Genomic DNA, 22,798 nt, shown 5'->3' on the forward strand with positions numbered 1-22,798 from the left:
ATAGAAGCGAATGAAGCATTTTAAGCAGGCAGGTTATATATTCCGGTTTATAAGGCAGTATGCAAAGTGGTTTCCATATAAAGGCAAATTGTCTTAATTCAGATCCTAGTTCTGCTGTATTCTAGCCATTGAAATTGGGCAATTTAACATTCATAGGCTTTGGTTTCCTTATCTGTAAAATGGAATAATAATAGTTGTAGAGTTGTTAGAATTAACTTAGATAATGTGTGAAAATTCTTAGTATAATCCATAGTCCATACTAAGTGTAAATAACTTAATATTATATATATTTTTTTGCTTATTGTCTGTATTATCAGGCTTAGAAAGATCACTCTGTTACTTGGGCAAGCGTGGAGTAAGAATAATTGCAGCGAGACCTATTAATAATTCAGGCAAGAGATAATTTCAACTTGGATTGGGGTGTAGTGGCAAAGGGATGGGGAAAAAGATGCTATTTAAGAGGATTTCAGAGGTAGAATCCTTGGCACTCACTTGATGACTGAATGAATGTGGGAGATGAGGGCGAGGGAGGAATAAAAGATGAGTCAAAGTATCTCAAATCATTTTTGGAATGACAGTTACATTAATAAACTCACATCAGCTGCACTAAAATAATATGTTAATTAATCAATGTTTAAAGCTTATTTTTTTTTACTTAATAAAGTTTTATTTTTCCAAATGTAGAGTTGCTTGGACCTGTTCATGCATCTTCACCAGCAGCTGGAGCATCTCTGCCCTTGGTATTTCTGGTGTAAATTACTTGAGCTCTGTGCTTTGAAACCAGTTTGATAAGTCCTTTACTAAGGAGCTCCAGAAGGGCTGCCCTGGCCAGGGAACCTCAAATCTTCAGTCTCTTAGAGACCACAGCTGGAGTTGTAAGTTTATAGTTGGGAACTTATTTACAGAGTTTGTCATAGGTAGCTTCGTCAAACAAGACAAGGTATTGAGCTTGTCCCTAACTTTGCCTTTGGACCATTTCTTCTTTTTGGCCTTGCCCCCGGGTTTGTTCAGTGAGTCTTTGTCTTTCTTGGCTGACTTTCCAGTGTCTTTCTTCTTCTTGTAGTCCTTGGGTGGCATCGTGAAGCTTGGAGAGCAGTGGCGAACACTGCAGCCTTGTTAAGATGTCAGACAAAAAGTGAAGCTCATTTTTACCAAATAATAAGTGGTAGTTGACACTAATGCCCAGAGGTGAAACTTAGGAATTTAAAGAACTGAGATAATTTCTCATCTACAAGTAGTTAAGTCTCTGAATAGGTTGGGAGAAAAAGAAATATAATTTGAACAGGACTTTTCCTTTTTTTGTTACATTTCATTTTTCGTTCTGCTTTTCTTTTTAAGCCTGCCATTTTGTTATTTTAATTATTTTGGCTTTTAAAGTTGTTTTAATTTCATTAGGTTGAACCATATAGAAGCTGGCGTGTTTGCAGGTCAGAAAGTATTTAGCTAGCAATGCAATGGTTAAGTATCGGTAAGTTCGTAATTATATTCTTGTTCTGTAAGAGGTTTTAACTGACGTTTTGGGAGTCCATTTTGAGTTAGATTGAGTACCAAAGACTGTCTGAAGGAATGTTGCTCTGATGGCATAGGAACAAGTGGAACAGAGCCCCATGAAGTAGACAACTTCAACCCAGCGTCATTCTATCTTGCTAAATCAATATGGTTCTGAGAGTATATAGAAATTGGAAAATTCAGAAAATATAGAAAGCTATAAAGAAGAAAGATTTTTTAATGACTGTTATCCCACCATCCAATAATAGTGTTGATTTTTAATGTATTTCCTTTTAGTCATATATATATATAGAAAGTTACTCAGCCTTCAAAGTAAATATAGAGTGAATATATCATGAGACTGCATTATTTTATTTTTTATTGTATTTTTTAATCAGCATATAACATACATACTTATGAGGTATATAATGATATTTTGATACATATAGTATATACTGATCAGATCTTGGTAATTGCGCACATGCCCATCATCTCTAACATTTATCATTTCTCTGTGTTGGGAACATTCAATAACCTTCTAGCTATTTGAAACTACATAATATTAACTGTAGTCTTTCTAGAGTGGTATGGAACACTAGAATGAGTCTATGTTATGGTTAAAGACCAAATGTACATATGGATTTTTGTAAGGATACAAATTTATAGAGCCTCCCTAAGTTGTTAATAAATTGTCTCTTTTGAAGAAAATGTTTTTCTTTAATCCAAAGCAAAACATTTAATTCCTGATTGATTCAGTTAAATGTGGCTATTAGGCTTTTTTTTTTTAAGTTTCTTAAATGAATGTTTTGATTTTAGCTCCTAGAGTGGTTTCACTAAAATAGAAACAAAGTTGAAAGAACTGTTACTGTACTAATGGCAGTAATGTAACAGCGTGTAGTTTTATTGCAATTTTATAAATTTTTAATTCTTTCAAATTTTCAGCCATTGTATTGTCTGTTTTTATCAGCGTAACTGTCTTGTTTTATACATGGGAAACCACAGAGAGAATAAGTTACATGCCCAAATTCACAAGTAGTAGTAGAAAAGCCTAGACTTTTGACTTTGGTGAACACTTTTTCTGTTTATTGAAATACAGCAGTAACTCTCAAAAATCACTCCTTTATTCTGTATTTATTAAGGTGCTCAGTAAATATGGTTTAAAAATAAAGTCTATGGCAAGTGTATAGAATAAGAAGTAATCTGATTTGGCTGGAGGGCATGTTATTTGGGGGAAGTAAAACAATTGAGAACAGACTAGAAAGGCAATAAGGGAGCCATTGACTCTTCTTGAACAATGGGGTACAATAAAAAAATATACATTTTGGATATTTAACCAGGCAGAAAAGAAAAAATTAGAAAAATGAACAAAACTCTAAGTTTAGGTGATAATCATCTTCTATGGTAAGTGTATTAAAAATTGAAAGGAGGAAATGCATTTGAGAACTATTGTGGGAATACATTTTCAGGACTTGGTGACTAAGAACTAAGTGCTTTGAGGGAGAGAGTGGTCAAGATGATTGAGTCCTAAGTTTCATACCGGAGTGCCTAGGAAAATGTTGGAAAAATACAGAGGCTTATTTGGTAGGAAAAAGGTTTTTGATTTTAGACATGCTGTGGTTGAAATCTCTACAGTACATCTTCCATCTACAGGTGGAAAATGTGTGACTAGCAGACAAATTGTAGATGGAAAAGGGAGCTTAGGAGTGAAATCAGGGCTGGAGACCTAGGCAGAGAAATTATTTATGTTGAGGGAATAATTGACGCCGTGTCATCATTCCTTCTTTTCAGCTACCTTCAGTGCTTTGCATATGCATAGCCTCAATGTATTTGAGTAATGTGTGACAGCACTGTATTCAGATAGCTGTTGTATGACCTAGAACTGTATAGCCTCAGTAAGAGCAGGCCCTTCAGGATTCAGAGGAGCCCAGCCTTAAGCATTTCAACATGATGGGCAGGAAAACACTGGCTCTTTAGGAAGGCTATTTTAGTTGTAGGAGCAGAAAGTGAGTAAAGTTATATACCCCCTCTGTGCTAGGTGTTGGTAAGCCTTTTTTATATACTTTATTTCTCAACAACCCTGTGAAGTAAGGAGTGTTGTTCTCATTTTACAGATGATGAAACAGAGGCTTAAGAGAGGATAAGTAATATTAGAGCAAGAATTTGAACCTGATTATTGTTCCTTTGATGCTATTGGTCTTTTTACTGTGCCACACACTTCACTCTGTTTCCCAATAAGACCTGTCAAATATTACTATCAGGATTATGGTTAAATAGGTTTTTTATTTTGGGGCTATGGCCGCGTCTGGGACTGGCCAGACAACTGCTGCTGCTTTAGATTTAAAATGTAATTCATTGCATTCTGATTATGGGTGGCCATTTGTCTGTAATAAGAAAGCATGTGTATAAAATGAATAAAAATGAAAGTTGGATCACATGTTTTTACTCAGTTGCCTACCTCTTGGAATGCTTTCAAATGCCGGCATTTGTTTATTGTCTTTTACTCTGCTGGATACTTTCAATTAATCCTTCTAAATAAAGATACTAAAATTACACATTTTTATGGCACCCAACTCTGTTAGCTGAAAATTGTCATCATTTATGACATTACCAGGAAAACCACAATATAATATAATACAGTTTGCATTGTTTTAAATAGGCAGAAGCAAGATTGTATATTCTAAGATACAAAGGCTTATTTGTACCATGAAACTTCCTGTAATATCCATGCCTGAGTAGAAGAAGGTACATTTACTTTTCTATTTTTTGTTTGTATTCTTGTATACTGCTCAGCAAATTAGAAGCAAGAAATGTATCTCAAAACTATAGGGTAGTGTCAAATATGGGAACAATGTAATTTATCTGTGCTATTTGTGTAGTATTCAGAATGGGAGATACTTTATTTTTCTCTTGAAAAAGTGATCTTAAAGTTTCTTGGCCAATATTCAGTGAATCATGAGAGAGAAAATTAATGGTGAATAGCCTTCTAGCTAGAACTTCTTGTGCAGCTGAATTATGATTCTCAGTTGCAATATGCCGTACACTTAAAGGAAGTTAACATACTTCCTTTCTTTAATATTGCTCTTTGTTCTTTGGGAAAATGCCGTGAGAAAATAGAAATTACCCCTCTGGCAGTGTGTTTCAGTCTAATTCCTGACACCCTGTTCTGTTACTACCCCTTCTCCTTGCTAGCAGCCTGAATTCTGCTTATCTACTAAAAGGGGGATTCCAGACAGACGAGGAAACAGCCTTCAAATGATGCACTGCAGGCATAGCAAGCCATTCCCACACTGTGCAGTCTGGAAATCAGGGGGCACCTCTCTGACGATGAATTCCAATTAGTGGCTAAAGATGCCAGAGTGTGTGCACGTACAGGCGTTTTCTTTCCCCTCCCCCTTTCTTCCTTTTCCCAAGCCCCCTCTTCTCCCTGTTTCCCCTCCTACTCCTTTATCCCCTCCCTCCGTGTCTCAGTTCTGCAGTACGCGGGTTGAAGCACATTCCTGCTTTGCAAGGCTTTCTGCTAAGGATGTATTGTGGCTTTTGTTTGGATTGCAGCATGCAGAATTACAGGTAACATTCTGAAATTGAACTAAACAGTAAATTCTGTTGAAATGTTTTCAAAGAGGCAAAATATTATATTGGAATCAATGAAGAAAGTAAATTATGTTGGTTAATTTTATTAGTGGTAATTGTAGTGAAAGGTTTTCCTAAATATTAAAAGCAAATTCCTTTTCTCCCCCGTCTCAAATGAAAGGAAATGGGGGTAAATTAATCTGACTGTGATTGGTTTTGTTTTATGCTGATCTTGAAAGCTTGATGTTGCTGCTGCTCCTCTATACAGTACAGATCAGTTATGTGGGGTGCTACTGAGGGTAGCCGTGAATAGTGGTGCCAGTAGGGGTGGAGTGGGAGGGATGATGCCAGCCTGAGCTAGCCAGGTTCTTTGATTAGGGCATTGGATGTGAAATGTAAAATGCTCTCTCCTTTTCTTCTATCAGCTGTTCAGAGGAGACTCATTACAACTCCTGCTGAAGCTCCTAATCTTCTTCCCTTCTCTTCTACCCTTTCCCCCTACCCTCACTTGGCCTGAAGACGTTCTCCCCAGAGTTTACCTTGCTCCCCTGGTGCTATGTGTATGGTGAACCTGGCACTATGGCCGCGTCTGGGACTGGCCAGACAACTGCTGCTGGCTCTTCTTATTCCAGGAAGGATTTAAAGGGGAATTGCACTGCAGGCAATGCACCAGAGCAGCAGCATCAGGAGCTTGGGGAGTAAGGCTCCTCTGGCATTATTACACACATGCAAAGCTGACCGCAATGACAGCAGCTGCTTCTTTGAACTGTTGGCAGCAGCCAAGCGGCAGCATGAAGTGACAGATCACTCCTGAGCTCAAGATGAACTCCACCTTGGATGGTAATCAGAGCAGCCACCCTTTTTGCCTCTTGGCATTTGGCTATTTGGAAACTGTCAATTTTTGCCTTTTGGAAGTGTTGATTATTGTCTTTCTAACTGTATTGATTATTTCTGGCAACATCATTGTGATTTTTGTATTTCACTGTGCACCTTTGTTGAACCATCATACTACAAGTTATTTTATCCAGACTATGGCATATGCTGACCTTTTTGTTGGGGTGAGCTGCGTGGTCCCTTCTTTATCACTCCTCCATCACCCCCTTCCAGTAGAGGAGTCCTTGACCTGCCAGATATTTGGTTTTGTAGTATCAGTTCTGAAGAGTGTCTCCATGGCTTCTCTGGCTTGTATCAGCATTGATAGATACATTGCCATTACTAAACCTTTAACCTATAATACTCTGGTTACACCCTGGAGACTACGCCTGTGTATTTTCCTGATTTGGCTATACTCGACCCTGGTCTTCCTGCCTTCCTTTTTCCACTGGGGCAAACCTGGATATCATGGAGATGTGTTTCAGTGGTGTGCGGAGTCCTGGCACACCGACTCCTACTTCACCCTGTTCATCGTGATGATGTTATATGCCCCAGCAGCCCTTATTGTCTGCTTCACCTATTTCAACATCTTCCGCATCTGCCAACAGCACACAAAGGAAATCAGCGAAAGGCAAGCCCGCTTCAGCAGCCAGAGTGGGGAGACTGGGGAAGTGCAGGCCTGTCCTGATAAGCGCTATGCCATGGTCCTGTTTCGAATCACTAGTGTATTTTACATCCTCTGGTTGCCATATATCATCTACTTCTTGTTGGAAAGCTCCACTGGCCACAGCAACCGCTTCGCATCCTTCTTGACCACCTGGCTTGCTATTAGTAACAGTTTCTGCAACTGTGTCATTTATAGTCTCTCCAACAGTGTATTCCAAAGAGGACTAAAGCGCCTCTCGGGGGCTATGTGTACTTCTTGTGCAAGTCAGACTACAGCCAACGACCCTTACACAGTTAGAAGCAAAGGCCCTCTTAATGGATGTCATATCTGAAGTGGCTCAGTTACGGGGTTCCCCTGTGTGTGTGTGTGTGTGTGTGTGTGTGTGTGTGTGTGTTTTATCTCTAAGTATTCGTAATTCACTAGGAGATCTGGGACAGAATACTTTGACTCTAAGCAATAGCATACAAATTATTTGTACAGATACCTTCTAAGTTTGTAGAAATGGTTTTCAAAAGTGCTTGTGAATTAGAAGATTCAAGACCATGAAGACAAACTGCTCTTGCTCTCAATTTTTGAAATGTCTTGGAAATGACTACAGTTCTCAGATTTAAAATGAATAAAGCCATATCTAACACCTCTTTCCAGCTGGCATGACTGAACCTGAGTGTGAAAAGCGTCAGCATTTTAAAAAGTCATCATTTTCTTGTCACTTTCTGGGTTCTTTCCAGCTATTTGGGCTTCATGTGCAATTGATTTCTTCTAACAGGGAATAGTAAAATATAAATAAGGTTTTAGAAATTACTTTTTATGTATGCCAAATATAACTACACTGCAAGTTTCAACACTGTCATTTAGAAAGCCAAATGTTCTCTGTTTTATTCTCTTGAGAGAATTCTCAGTAGGGTGAATAATGTGAACACATAAACATTAATTTTAGAATTTTACAGTGAACCATGAAGCAAAAGTGCAATCAAATTATACAATTTATGAAAAACTGAGCTACTTTTTGTGCCATGCTTCACAGAGATCTAAAGATATGTGTGCATAGAAGTGATCGTGTAGTATTTTTGCCCATGCCTTTGTGTTATGTCTATATTTAGAATATCTGAATTGTTAGATTTCTCTTTTACAGCAAAATGTGCTTAAGCTAAAAAGTAATTCAGTGATAGGCTGTTGGCTGTCCATTTTATAATGGTGACTATATACAAAAATGTGTCTTTAATATTGTCTGTTCTTTCTATTCAAAGACTTCCAAAATATTAGAACATCAGGGAGAAGGGTGTCGGTCATAAGCAACTGAGCCAGAAAGTATACCGTAGTATACAGATTGTTTTTTTAAAATACAAGGGAGTTGAGACATTTTCTTTGTGGTTAAATGGAATCAACTAGTTATTTTTGAAAAGTATTCTTTCAGTTAGTGCTAAGGAATCCACATTTGAAGAGGAGAAGGGGAAACACTAAGTCTCTTATTGCTATTTTCTTTCTGGAAAAAAATCCTTTGGCATACAGTTCTTAATGGTCTTTTTTTTTTTTTTTTTTTTTTTCCTGCCAAAGTACTAGCAAAACCGATAGGATTTTATAATTCTTCTATAGAATTATTATTGAGAGTTATGTGTGTTTGTATTGAGAGTTGTAGTGATGTTTGTTCTTAAAAGTGATTATCTTTAGAGCAAGAGGTTTATTTTTCTAAAAGAAGAGAAGGTATTCCAGCAGCTCCAGGCACGAGAGTATTTCCTCTACTTTTCTGCTGTTCTAGAAATGTTCTGGAAATCTTCAAGGGGCTTATTTGATCTCTGCCTTTGGCTAGAGGTTGTAATCTGAATGCGACAGTGGTGTTCAGTGAGATAGAAGATGGAAGAAACCCAGGGGACATGGGTTAAAGTGGATTTCTGAATGCAAGAAAGGACATGGATATTTATAAAGCAGGCAGATAAGCTTTGGTTTTCCATCATGATGCCAGTGTTCTTATGATTTTAGGCTTTAGACATCAACTTGATTTTAACCTCAGTTGTGTTCTATTTAAACTTTTTTATTTTAAGTGACTAAGCATTATATAAACATTCAAACTTCAGATTCTGGGTTTTTCCCAAAGCCTTGCTTGCTCTTTATGTTTGGTGTTAGCAAATTTTATTCTAAGCTGCTTCAAAATTTAGAACTCATACTGAAATTTTAAGTTATGTTAGAAATGGCTTAGTTAAATTGCCATTTCAAATGAGAAACCTTTTCTGTTAGATTCTGAAAAATGGTTGTATTGTATACATTTCCCCTTTAAGTGGTACAGATCTAAAAAACCAAAATTTACCTTTTTTCATATATGTTAGAGAATGTAACGTGTTCACATTTGCAGTTTGCTTATGAATTCTTAGTTTAGAAAATATGGCATTTAAACACTTAATTTTTGTTGAAAATTTGATATTAAATCAGTAGGTTTGATCTTATTTTGTTGTGTGTATATGTGTTGGGAGAGAGGAGATGCTCCTGGACTCAGTAGTGTCATCCTCTTTAGTGGCTGGGGGTGTTTTCTATGTGATATGTTTGGAAAGTTCATGTTTAACTGAACTTTTCATCCTGGCATATTTAATGCAACATTTGATGACATTTAGTTTAAATACCAGTCTGACTTCAAAAAAAAGTGTATTTTTAGATTCAGTTACCATGGCGTTGGCAGGATAGCTCATTTAACTTTATATGGCATGTGACTGGTATCAGAGGAAACATATACTTTTGGTGATTATGTTGAAATTATTTCATAGTAAATTTTAAAGTAGGATTATACTAATGTTATATTTGTAAACTAGTTGTATTTTTTAATGCAGTGATTTCAGTGAAAGTGGTTTTTCCCCCTTCTTAGAGTAGAAAAGCAATTACAAATGGACTAGTGTGCCCAACTTTAGTGAGAGCATTATCCTGACACTAGATTGGATGTTTGCGTTTTTTCATGGGCCTACTGACTCTTACTCAAAATTCCATTTTGGAAAAGGTTTTCTTTAAGCTTTATTGCTGGATAAATTCTTTTCAAGCCTTTTATAATGGCTTTTACTTTTTACTTGAATAATGGTCTCAGTATTTTAAGGATTGGGAAAACTTGAATTTTTTTTACCATAAATGCATTGCCCACCTCCTTGAACTTGAAAATGAAGCAACAGGGTTAGACTCCCAAATGGCCCAGATGGTGGAGTGGTTTCTAGGAGGGTTTCCTCAGCTTTTCAGGTTTGTTTGAAAAATCTGCACGTTGACTTGGTATAGGAATTGTCTTAATTTCACTGACTATGTTTTTGTTTCATAGTGGTTGGTGAAATGATCAGCAAGCCAAGATTTATTGTTATATGAGGAAATTTGGGAAATTTAAGAATGGGAAAACTGTGGCATTGAGATTTTTTGAAGTCCTCATAAATCATTTTGTGTGTTGATTTTTGTGTAATTTTTTTCATTTCAGGTTGAAGAAAAACTAAATATTAAGTATTTATATTAAATTTATATATTATTAATATTATGTTGCAGACCTTGGAAATATTGTAGACATTTCTTAATGGCTGTAAATGAGTCATTTGGCCTTTCTTCAAAATTTGCGTGACAGAAGGGCATCATATAGTAAAAATGAAGTTGGAACTGAGAATAAAAAAAGTAGGCTTCTGTTTCTAATTAAGTAGTTTTGTAAATGAGGGTAAGTCACTTCTCTAAATGCTTAATTTCTCCTAAAAGGAAATATTGATCCCTTCATACCTCATAGGGTTGAGGCTTGCATTAGATAATAGATGTGAAAGTACTTTGTAAATTGTAAAGTGCTTTGCAAATAAAAATGATTACTGTTATTTGTATCTGCCATTCTTCTACATGTAAGGAAGCCATACATCATGATGTGTTCCCCCACACTTTGATCTTTGAAGCTCAATGCCACGCCACTACTCTGTGCTACTTAGCAATCCCAGACTTGAGAAGAGAAGCAAAATAAATGCTCATCCTCCTAAAATGACAGTAGCCTTAAATTCAACATAAAATTGTTTTGATTTACTTCCTTTACTTGTCATCAAACTCTCTGAAGGCAAGGGACAGTGTCTCTTATCTGTCTGGTTAATATCTTTATCCCCACAATCTGACATAGGACCTGGCTCAGAGCAGAAGTTTTATAGAATGAATAAATGACTCTGTAATTATTGCATGTAGTCACACCAGCCTTCTCCCTTCTGTGAGGGATTATAGGGCAGTGATGTTTGAAAGGTAGTCCAGAGCCTCATAAGCAACCTTCCATTTGGTCTAGGTTATTCTAGATTTTAAATAATGAATAATATCTCTTTTTGGTATCAAGAGATTAATTTGGTAATGTGAGTCCTCTATATACTTAGATAACTTTACTTCTGGAAACTCTGTAGCTTTGGCCCAGAGAACTTCAGGCAGTGCTTTCAAATTGCCAGTTTTTCACAGAATGGATTAGGAAATATGTAGTTGGATCACACCTTCTTGGCTCTGGATCCAGATAAAGCTCTCTAAAACTGGTCACAAGGCCAAAGGAACTATAGAAAGCCTTGATGAAAGAAACTTTCTGTGTGGTTTTGCTTTGTCTCCCTTTCAGCCTTTCCCAGTTTTCTAGCTCTGTCTTTCCTTCTTCCTTCTTTTTCTTACCACACTATTGGTCATGTATCCAGAAAGAAGTATCTCCTTGATACTGCCATAGGGTATGGAAAATTGTATTATGTAAGAGCAGTGGCTTTTAGGGAAAGTTTAAGCAATCAAGAAGCACTTATCTAGCAAGTTCTGCTGTGTGCCAGGTAGTATAACTAGCCTCAGAGAGGGATCAAAGAAGGATCATTCCTTTCTTGTAGAACTATGTAGTCTTTAGGTGTTTCTTGTGGAAAAATTCTGTGATTATCTGTCTTCCAGGAAGCCTCACTGTTCTCTACTTTATCTGGAAGAATGTACCAAGGCTTCCTGGTGGGCCACCCCCACAGCACTGTTTTTTGTGCGGTACAATCAGATGATGCTGGTGTATAAAATCATGTCACTTTATTAGTTTAAGAAGTAGATGCTGGTAATTGAGAGCAGTCTTCTCTATTAGTAGATATTTATGGGAAGCCAAACTGTATTCAGAAGCTTGCTTGGTGGGAATGGAATCTCAGAACATGGTTCTGTAATGTGAACATTATTGGGATCATAGTAAAAGATGAAATCATCCCTGCTTCCATTATTGACTAACCTCCCTTCTCATTGACATATTACGGTATTTCCTTAGTTCAATTAACTTCTTCTGTTACTTGTCTTTTAGTCAGATTCCTTGCAAGTCTTAGTAGTCTGCAAGCCTGCAACTTATTCTTTCTCTTTAAGGTGGTTTTTATATCCCCAGACTTATCTTTTATCATAAAACATACTAGTTTTATGATTTATTATTATTCAAAACACATCTTTATTTTTTACATTAGTTTGAGGGAGCCGCTCATCTTAGTTTTCATGTAGTTCCTAGTTAGAAAAGCAAAATACATGAAACTACCTATAAAAATTAATAGTATCAGATAATTAGGGATGTGATATTCATGTCAGATCATGTCTAGCAAAGGAGGCAGGGAGAGGCAGATGAGTTGGAAAGGACCTTAGAAATCATTTGGTCTGATTCTGTTATTTTGCAGACGAGAAACCAGCCCAGTGGCCACTGGGTTATCTATTTATGGTAATACCCAGACTTCATGCTTCCTAATCTGTTGCCCTTTTCTAGTATATCACATTGCTTTTGCAGAGGAGTTGGAATTTGACTTGACTCAGCCATGCCATGGGGTGGGCACATGTGTATGTGTGTAATTCTAAGGGTAAGAAGTATGAGCAATAATATAAATGTTAATTGAGACTCGTTATGTTTCAGGAGAATTTTATAAACTTTATGTTAATACTTCCAACACTGTAAGAGCTAGTGACTATTATTAACCCCATTATACAGAAGAAACAGATTTTGAGGTGCCAGAGTCAGACAGCTTGTAAGTAGAAGATCTGGGATTCAAACCTAGGACTTGCTGACTCCAAAGCCTATATTCTTACCTTAATTTTTTCTTACATTCTACATTTAATTTTCACAGCAACCTATCAGGTAGTTATTTTGAATTTTCCTATTTTATAGGTGAGGAAACATAGGCTTAGAGAGGTTAAGAAGCTTCTAAGGTTACATATATAGTAAGTGTTATGATTCAAATCCAATTCTTTGACTCTAAAGCTTGTGTTCTGTACCATTATGTAAGCCTAGGCTTTAGAAACATATGACAGACCTCCTGCTAAATATAGCAGATTGACTATGCATATTTCTGTTAACTCCACTATAAAGAATAGCAAAAGTATAATATGGATAAAAAGAAGGAGAACAGAGATAATGACAGACAGTGATGCCAGCAGAATTTTGGAATATAGAAATTCAGTGGACGAGTAGTAACTGACTCAGCGGAATCAACAGAGCTGCTTTCTAAAGTCAAATGAGGAAGAGGAGCAAAAAGAAACAGGCTGATTTGTCTATTGACCACAGTAACTACTTGAGAATTGGATTCCTAAGATGTCCCTATAAGCATAGAGACTGAAAAACAAGAATTGATAGAGACTGAAAAACAAGAATTGATAGAAGCTGAAAAACAAAGTAATTGATAGAAAGTTTATATAAGGAATGTTTAGACATTATCACCCCTTACTCCTCTTCCCCATCCCACCTGAATCCCCATCCCAAGCAGGCAACTGGTTTTCACCATTGCAGCAGAAGGTGGGAGATTTACTCTTTGGAAAAGCTGAACCACTCTAGATGCCAGGCATAGCTGAGAATGGGACTAAAGGTGTGCTTTGTTACAAACATGACTGCTATAAGAAAGTCTGTATGTTAAATAATCAGCCCTCTTACCACACTACACTTTCAGAATGTTCTAAGCAGGATATGAGAGGAGTGTATTCTGGGGACTGACATTTGAGGGCTCAGAAACAAAATAGCCACATTCCCTGCCTAGTCACTTTAAGGTGATGCCCATCAATCAACACATCCAACCCATGCACACAGAGCTCACAGTTTTTTATTGCTTCACTTTTAATATTAACAGACAGCCAGAGATAATCGCACTTTTGAGAAAAAGTTCTCACATAAAGTACAGAGCCCAAAACAAGCAAATGACAGAAATCAGAAGAAACAGAAAGAATGTAGGTTGCTGAAGAAAACAACCAAAAAACCCAACTGTAACTAACATTCTCGGAGAAGATTTTGTATCCATTAAAGCAGGGGAGAGGAGAGTGCAGTAAAAATGAATAGGAAGAGAACAAGAAATAACTCTTGGAATTTAAAGTACAATAAGATTTTTTTTTTTTTTTTTTTTTTTTTTTAGTAAGCAGGCTAGAAAATGAAGTAGGCCAGATAATGAAACAAAAAGGCAGAGAGACAGAAAGTAGATGAAAAAGCAAAACAATCGGAGGTTTAATCGGGGAACCCAATAGCTGACTAACAGGCTCTTCAGAAACAGAATAGAGGAAAAGAAAGGAAGAAATTATTAAATATCACAAGAAAATTTTCCAGTGCTGAAAGATACGTGTTTTCATAATGAAAAGGCCCATTTCAGTGTAATAAAAAGATTCACATGATGGCAAATTGTTATAAAATTTCAGAACAATGGGGATAAAAATTCCTAAAAGCTTCTTGAATAGGGTTGGGCATGGATGGTGGAGTCTAAACATATAAAGTATAGGGATTTGAGTAGCAGAAGACTTTTTGCTACAATAAAGCTAGAAGATAACGGGTTCAATAATAGCTTCAAAATTTTGAGGAGAAGTGATTTCCAACCCACAATTTTATGCCCAAACTGTCATTCAAGTGTGAGGATAAACTAAACTCATTTTGAGATCTGCAAAATCACAAAATATTCACCTGCCTTACGTACTTTCTCGGAAAGTTACTGAAGGATATGCTTCTCCAGAATGAGGGAGGAAATCAAGAAAGAGATACAGAATCCAGGAAACAGGGTCTCTGACACAGGAGGATGGTGAAAAGAATTCCCACGGGAAGGAAAGCTCTATGAAAGCAACTATGCAGGAGACCTAGAGAGCCGTCAGTCTAAATAGGAGCAGGAAGAAAGAAGGCACTAGGAGGTATGTCTCTAGGAAAATATAGTTGGGATTTTCACCATGGTGAGAAGAATTTAGTTTTGTGAGATTTTTAGGGGAAGAACTGGTGATAGATACATAGAAAACCAAGGAAAAGAAAAAGATAGGCAATTAATAACTTCAGAAAAAAATAGAAAATTGAAGAAAGGAAATAAGATCATGACATACTCTGATTCAGTTATGTGTTGCTGTGTATAGTTTGGTGTTTAGCCAAAAATGAAAGCAACACTGTATTGACAGGGTGAGGGGAAGGGAAGTGTTTGGGGGGTGAGGGGAAGGAGGGTGGGTGTAACAGAGCTACAGTAGCGTCTTCCATAGTGTAAACTCTGAAACTGGTGTCTAAAGTGGAAAAACCCAGGAAATAGCAACTTAAGCATTTTATTCAGAAATACGAATTAAAAACAAACAGCTTTAAAAAAAGGAGAGGTGAAAATGGTTGCCTCTAAGGAATAGGGTATGAGGAGTGAAGGGAATTTCATTGTAAGCTTTGTACTGTTTGACCTTTTCACTTATGTAGGTGTATTATTTTCTTTTTTTTTTTTTTTGAGATGGAGTCTCACTCAGTCACCCAGGCTGGAGTGCAATGGCGCGATCTCGGCTCACTGTAAGCTCCGCCTCCCGGGTTCAGGCCATTCTCCTGCCTCAGCCTCCCAAGTAGCTGGGACTACAGGCGCCCGCCACCACGTGTGGCTAATTTTTTTTTTGTATTTTTAGTAGAGATGGGGTTTCACCGTGTTATCCAGGATGGTCTCGATCTTCTGACCTCGTGATCTGCCCATCTCGGCCTCCCAAAGTGCTAGGATTACAGGCGTGAGCCACCACGCCTGGCCAGGTGTATTATTTTCTATGAAAAGCATAGACCACATTTAGGAAAAGAGATGTATTTTAACAGAAGTAAAGGGAAATCGGGAAGGAGGCCCAGGTTTAGAACATTACTGAAATAGTAAATGGGGGCAAAATAGCACTATTTTACCTATGGCTCTTTACAAAGCCATTTCCTATTAATTGTCTTATTTAATCCCCCTAGAAGTATAGGCAAAGTTAATATTGTCCCTCTTTTCCAATTATGGGAATGGAGTTTTGGGGCTGTAAGACCTTTTTGGTTTCCAGTCTGCTGTATCACTACGCCTCCATAGGTGTCTGTTTGGAGCTTTTCAGATTTTGTAATTTTGTTTTTTACCAAGAGAAGACAGAAGGTGCTGGAATGCATCCTTCTTTGACATCGTGGGAAGGAATATAGGAAAACACACGTGTGTGTGTGTGTGTGTGTGTGTGTATATGAGTATGTGTGCTGGTACATGAGTATAATACAAGACATTGTATTATGAAATGATGAGAGGAATGCAAAATGCCATGTAGTGTTCAAAGGCAAGAAGGTGCATGTTAAATAGATTTCCTTAGAAGGCAGTATGAGAGATGGGCTAGGCTCAGGGTAGAGTAGAATTCCTATAGTCTGATTCCTCTCCTCACCCCAGACCCCCTCCTTGAATGAGATTTCATAAAGTATCCAGCTGGACAGAATTAAAGGGACCCAAAGGATCAATAGACTAAAGACTGTAATGAAGTGATCTACAATTTAACAAACAATATATGACATGAGAAAGCCCTTTGCAAATTAAGAAGCCTATCTTTACAAGAAATTATTATGATTGTAGTCACTTAATGAAAGATTTGTTGGCTTGTTACAAAACGACTGAATTGGCTTTGAGCAAAATATAAAAGTAATCATATTTTCAAAGTAAAGTTGTACATTTTGTGTCTATCAGCTTTCAGTAAATACTTACTGAGTTGAATTATTAAGGCAATATTTTAGGGAGAAAGACAAAAGTTATAGCATTTAAATAGCATTATTTATTTTGGAAATTTCTTCCAGAAAAACGGAGGAAACCTCCACTGCCAAAGCCATTTATTTTTAGCTAGACCAAAATGTAAAGTTTAAGAAGGCCATTTGTGGGTCTCTGTCTTTATTGCCTCTGGGGAACTGAATCAGACTAAAGCCTTTTTTCATTTATAAAAGTTCCCCTTCTTCGTGGTATGTATTCGTAGGAATCTAAATCATTCCTACTTAAGTTTTGTTAACATTATATATCATTAACATCATTTTATAATACTGAGGATGTGTATTGTAGCCTATAGAACACTGGAAATAAAGTTAAAACAAAATGTAGATCCTAGTTCTGGCAGTTAATTAGGTAATCTTAATCTGTCTGAATGTTAGAAGGATCTTCATCTTTGAATGAAGATGACAGCAGTATTATAGCAGTTGGTTTAAGATCAGTTGCATGTTATGTTAATAGTAAGGCTTTTAAAGTTGTCACTGTGATTACTTCGTACTCTTGGATCATTTTTTCCCTCCGAGATAAAGAGGAAGGTAGTGAAAAGAGCATGGATTTTTGGAATGTTTGGCGCTTGGTTTTCTACTCTGCAAAATGGGATAATACTACCTTATTAGAATTACTGTGAAAATTAGGTACTATCACATCTAAAGTATGTAAAATTGTACTTGGGGGCAATGTAGAAACTCAGTAAAAGATTTCAGCTATTATTTCTTTGCCACACAGAGGTCAGAATCTCCCAGTGACTTCCAGGTCCTGCAAATTGGCACATACCATCAGAGGAAAGGCCTTGGGTGAATGTGGAGTGGCCTGGTGTGCTTCCTTCTCTCAGGGATGGTAAATCCCTTAAGTACTACCTTGATAGTTAGCTCCAGTTCTTCAACTGATGTTTTATGTATTTTGTCCTGCTTTTATAATACGTTTTGCAGTAGGGTTAGTCCTATACAAATCTCGGACATTAAGATACACATACAATACTTGGATGTACTTCATCAACGGAATAATAAGTCATTGGGGTTTACGGTAAGAACTTTAAATACTTTAGGAGGTGGACAGGAAATTTGAGGCTGAAGCGGTAAAGAGGGGTCACTTTAACCAAACTTTAAAAATGAGTTGGTCTTATGCAGAAAATACAATTTTGGCAGCTCCTATTTTAAACTTAAAAGGCCTGATGAAGGGGGCCGTTTATATACTTAAGGAATAAGGAGACTGTGTAATGTGTAGTGGCCAAAAGTATGTGCTTGAGAGGCAGACAGACCTGGGTTTGAATCCTAGCCCTGCCATTTACTAGCTGTGAGACCTGGGGCAAAGTACATAATCATTCCTAGTCTCAGTTGTCTTAACTAATGACACTGTCTCATGTAAGTATTGTAAAGATTAAATGAGCTAATGCATGTGAAGCTCTTAGCATAGTGCTTGGCATGCAGTAAGCACTCAATACATGTTAGCTGGTGCAGCTGTCTTGTGAATAGGGTAGTATGGACGAAGCAGAAGTTTTAAGTTGAGATATAATGGAGAATAAATTCAGAAAGATAAACTGGTGATAGCTGGTCTGGAATACATGGCTAACGGATTTAATTCTATTTAGGAATTGGAGGTAGACTTAAGACTTCTGAGAAAATGAATGACGTAAATATAGAATCCTCAAGTGACAGAGCTTAGAAGATCCCTTAGCAGTCATAATCTGGACTCCTGCTTTCACAGACAGGGAAAGAGAGACCCAGAATAGTGACAGAGTTAATTATTTGCAGAACTAGGACTAGAATCCAGGTATTAAACCTCCTTTAGACTCAGTTATTCCACTAGAATAAGTCCAAGGGGTTATTCAACATTTGTCAAGTGCTTAGAAAATAGGAGTTTCCAGCAGGTTTGGAAAAAAAGGAAACAACTGTTCAGATTTTGGTTTGTGTTAAGTAAAAATCACAGAATTGTCTTTCCATTGGTACTTTCAGCCAAACGAGTTAAGATTTTCTTTCAATACTAATCAAAATGTTCTCTTGATCACTAGTAACAACCTCAGAAATGTTTGTTTGAGGAGGTAAAAAATAAATGGGTATTTCTAGAATTCCTTCATTGGTATTTATAATTGTGCTGCTAGTGAGTTTGAAGGGTAAAGTTTTTGCTTAAATAAAATGGAAGATCATAGGTTGTCTAGTAACTTTTAAAGTAGCTGTTTCCTAAGAATTTTAAATAGGAAAATATAAAAAGTTTAATTCTAGGAGAGTCCTTTAAGGTATTACTACATAGATACTAATATACTTTGCTTGGGATTATTTCCTATGTGCTGATAAGTTTTAAGTTTTTTAGTTAATAGAAAAAGATCTGGTTTACTTAGAGCTTTGTACTTCTAAAATAAGATCGCTTTTAAGTATTGTTTTTTGATACTTATTAAGATTCTTCCATAGAAAAATTAAAATCTTCAATACGATTTTTCTTATATGTTGAGCTCAAGAAAATATTTTTGCCTAAAAGCTATATAAAAATTCAAAATTAAAATAAAGGTTGAAACTCAGAATATATACCTATATAGCCTTTGAATATGTGTGTGAATGCAGACCTGTTACGGAATTCTTAATGCAGTGCAGCAGTTCACTGATGGAGCTGTTGCATGACTGGTGTCATTCAAACACAGATTTTCATTTAATATTTGTTAATTGTTATAAGAGCAAGAAACTTCCATAGAACTAAATATATCTAGCCATTTTACAGCTGCTGGTTTTTTGTGGTTTTTTTTTTTTTTTTTTTGAGATGGAGTCTTGCTCTTGCTGCCCAGGCTGGAGTGCAATGGCGCGATCTCGGCTCACTGCAAACCTCCGCCTCCCAGGTTCAAGCGATTCTCCTGCCTTAGCCTCCTGAGAAGCCGGGATTACAGGTGTGCATCACCATGCCCAGCTAATTTTGTATTTTTAGTAGAGATGGGGTTTAACCATGTTGGCCAGGCTGGTCTCGAACTCCTGACCTCAGGTGATCCGTCCACCTTGGCCTCCCAAAGTGCTAGGATTACAGGCATAAGCCATCATGCCCGGTCAGCTGCTGTATATTTTTGCTACTCAGTAGGCACATTTAAATCTCTGATTTGAGACTTATTTCAGAAGAAGCTAACTTTGTAAAGTAAAACTGAGTATTTGTTAAGCATTTTGAAGCATTTATAAGCATTTTCTTGGAAATAATTTAAACCATTGATTCGATTATGTAAAAATATAACTTGAGCCATATGAGACTTGGTCCTCTGTGTGTGTCTGTGTGTTGTATGTTATTAGTAGGTGATTTTGAGAAGATTTTATCCATAACATACAACGCTTTACAAAATCTTTAAACAAATAGTACAAGTCAAACAATACAATATGTATTAAGCTGCACTAAGAGAGCATTTGATATGCAGTTTACTTGGTAATAATACAATGAAATAAGTATGTGGAAGTTCATCACAGTTATCAGAAACATTTGTTTGGAATATGACTTTACATATAATAATTTTATGTCTTAGTTCACCCATAAATTACCTTTCTCCTTTGACCATCACCACCTCTTTAATCAAAATGATATTTTGTGTGTTCACTTTTGTCAGGTAACAGTACTTGAGTATTTCCTGCTTCTTGGGCCTCTCCATGATGGATTGCTGTGAAGGAGAATCAACAATAGCAAACCAGGAAAAGGTTGACAGTGCAGTTAGCATTTATGTGTTATCTATACCTGATTTGGGACCGTTTTGCGAAACATTGAATAATTTTCCTGTGGGAAACTTGAGCCCTAAAAGGAGATGAACATAGCTAAAAGGCTGCATATCACATGGGACTTAGATTTATTTTTAGAATGGCACTATAATGCCATATTTGGATTGAAACAATGTGATAGCAGTACAATATTTCATTAAATAAAGAGCCATCTTTTCTGAGGAAGTCATCTGCTTTTCTATTACATGGTATGGTATAGATTGAACATAATACTTATATAATCATTCAGCTAATATAATTCTAAAGTATATGTTAAAGTTAGAGGAGCTTATTTGGCAAACATTTCTAGAGCCAGCTTATTGAGTCTGGTGTAGTAAAGGTTCTGTGACAGTTCAATGATTACAGCATATGGTGTTTTTTGTTGTTGTTGTTGTTTTGTATGTTTGGAGTAAGTTGTTTGGAGGGGAAAAGAGAGTAAAGGGAGTAGAGTCATTTGGAATATTTATATTATTTTTCTTGAAATGGATGAACTCCTTACTAAATTAGACAATGATAATAGAGAAACCTAGATGGATTTTTGCTTCTGAGAAATGATTTTGGAAGAAAAAAGATAATCAGCAAAGGTATTTAATATTGAGCTCTACAGTGTTTTCGTTAGTATGGATCATAGGGTAAAAAACAAAATACTCTTATTGTATCACTTATGTTTCAAGTATCAGTTTTTCTGCCTCCTGATTTCTTTATAATTTCATTTGGTTAAAATGTGATGTTCATAACATTCAGGAGATTTCTGAATTGTATACTGTCTAATTGCAGATCCCCTACAGGGCACTAAGTCCCAAACAGGAAAACTTGCCAAATACAGATTTTGTCCCTTGGCTTCTCTCCCAAGTTTGGAAATACGCCAACATCATAAATCTCAAGTCTGGTGAGAAAGAGCTACCACTGATACACCAGGCCTTAAGCCATCAGCTTTCCATGCAGTATTTCATTTGCTTCTCATAAACTGTGAGGCAGGGACCATTGCATAGATTCTATAGATAGGTATGTTAAGGTTCAGATTAGTTAAATGACTTGCCCAAGGTCACACAAATTAGTAAGTGGGAGAGGCAGTACCCAGAGACAGAACAGCCTGGCCCTAGACTTTGTGTTCTGTTGGTTGCATTGTGATCTAAGTAGAGCACCTAAAGTCCACCGTCTGCATTCTTTGTCAAAAGTCCAACTCCAGTCTCCACGCAATTGTGACCAGATTCTGAAATGCCTTTAGTTACCTCCATGTTCATGGGTATCTAATTCCAGTCTGCTCTGTGTGATGTGTTGGAGCTTTGGAGTAGAAATTTTCAAGCATTAATTACTGAATACCTAAACAATATGTCATGTATTTAAATGTATAGAGATCAGTTTACTATTTCCTTTTGGTCCAGGTTTTGAATTGTTATTAATTGTTTATCAGTGGCAGTTTTACTGCAAGTATGGTTTTTGCCTTAAAAAGCAAATCACCAGGGTAAATACACAAAGCAGTATCTACACACAAATCCAACTTCCACTAAAATCCCTGCTGTTGCATTGGTGTGGAAGAACAGCACCACAGGACAGAGAGGTCCCATGGTTCCTAGTTGAAAATACTGACTTAAAGGGCAGTGTTGCTAGTCGTGTAGGGACAAGTAAAAATGTGTTTGTTTTGTATAATTACGTTCTTCAGAGCTAAATTAAGATGAAGATGTTTTTGTATTGTCAGTGTTAAGTGAGCCCACCAGTTGATACCTATTTCTATAATTCTTACTGATTTGACTATGTAATTGACTTTGAGAGGCTTTAATTTGTTTGCTACAAATATAGTATAATTCCTATTACTGATATACAGGCTATGAGGTCCTGTATTATGTAAGATTGAGCTGCAGATTTGATTCTGAGCTTCCTGAAGGCTGAAGCAAAAATGAACATTGGATCATTTCCATGGGGAAAAAGATGCATAACTTTTTAGGAGAAACTGTTTTTTGATGGGGACACTGAGTAAAGTGGTAGGAGATGTCCTCACCACCATGAAATACAACGTTTCAATAGCAGGGTTTTTTTTTGTTTGTTTTCTTTTTTTTGACAGGGTCTTAGAACATGCTAATACCACAACTTAGTGAAGGCAGTTCTGTGAAAGGCCAAGATATTGTGATCTAAAAATATGTCTATCTGGTGGTCAGCCTTAAAGAAAAAAACTCAGAACATTTAAAAGAATACCTGTTTTTTTTTTTTTTTTTTTAGGATTTGAAATGGTTAAGATACATGCCTCTAGCATTCAGCGACTGTTCCTTTTCTTTGAATAACTTACAGAGGAGCCACATGTTGCGATTTTATTCACCTTGTTTTTGTTTTTTTTTTTTTTTCTTTTTTGAGACCGAGTTTCACTCCTACTGCCCAGGCTGGAGTGCAATGGCACAATCTTGGCCCACTGCAGCCTCCACCTCCCAGGTTTAAGTGCTTCTCCTGCCTCAGCCTCCTGAGTTGCTGGGATTACGGGCATGCACCATGCCACCACGCCTGGCTAATTTTGTATTTTTAGTAGAGATGGGGTTTCTCCATGTTGATCAGACTGG

At 36.8% G+C, this 22,798-nt stretch overlaps 2 protein-coding genes and 1 pseudogene across 13 annotated transcripts in view; 2 read left to right on the top strand and 1 right to left on the bottom strand.

Moving 5' to 3' along the window:
- RABGAP1 (RAB GTPase activating protein 1) overlaps positions 1 to 22,798 on the top strand; it is a 172,951-nt gene that overhangs the window by 97,540 nt on the left and 52,613 nt on the right. The window contains exon 1 of one of the 11 annotated variants that reach the window (XM_054519405.2): positions 1,039 to 5,055. Within the exon in view, the coding sequence (XP_054375380.1) occupies positions 4,837 to 5,055 (219 nt within the window). The 5' untranslated portion in view covers positions 1,039 to 4,836. 11 annotated transcript variants of the gene reach the window in all.
- LOC129048090 (small ribosomal subunit protein eS25-like) lies at positions 670 to 1,077 on the bottom strand (annotated as a pseudogene).
- On the top strand, positions 4,967 to 22,592 carry GPR21 (G protein-coupled receptor 21). 2 transcript variants are annotated; one of them, XM_002820187.6, is made up of 2 exons: positions 4,967 to 5,055; positions 5,484 to 22,592. In XM_002820187.6, exon 2 carries the CDS (start codon positions 5,880 to 5,882, stop codon positions 6,927 to 6,929), a length of 1,050 nt encoding a protein of 349 aa, XP_002820233.2. In that variant the 5' UTR covers positions 4,967 to 5,055; positions 5,484 to 5,879; the 3' UTR covers positions 6,930 to 22,592. The 2 variants fall into 2 exon arrangements, with proteins under 2 accessions (XP_002820233.2, XP_054377087.1); XM_054521112.2 differs by having other exon boundaries at positions 5,578 to 22,592.

The sequence above is a fragment of the Pongo abelii genome, chromosome 13 (assembly GCF_028885655.2).
Source record: "Pongo abelii isolate AG06213 chromosome 13, NHGRI_mPonAbe1-v2.0_pri, whole genome shotgun sequence".
Classification (NCBI taxonomy): domain Eukaryota; kingdom Metazoa; phylum Chordata; class Mammalia; order Primates; family Hominidae; genus Pongo; species Pongo abelii.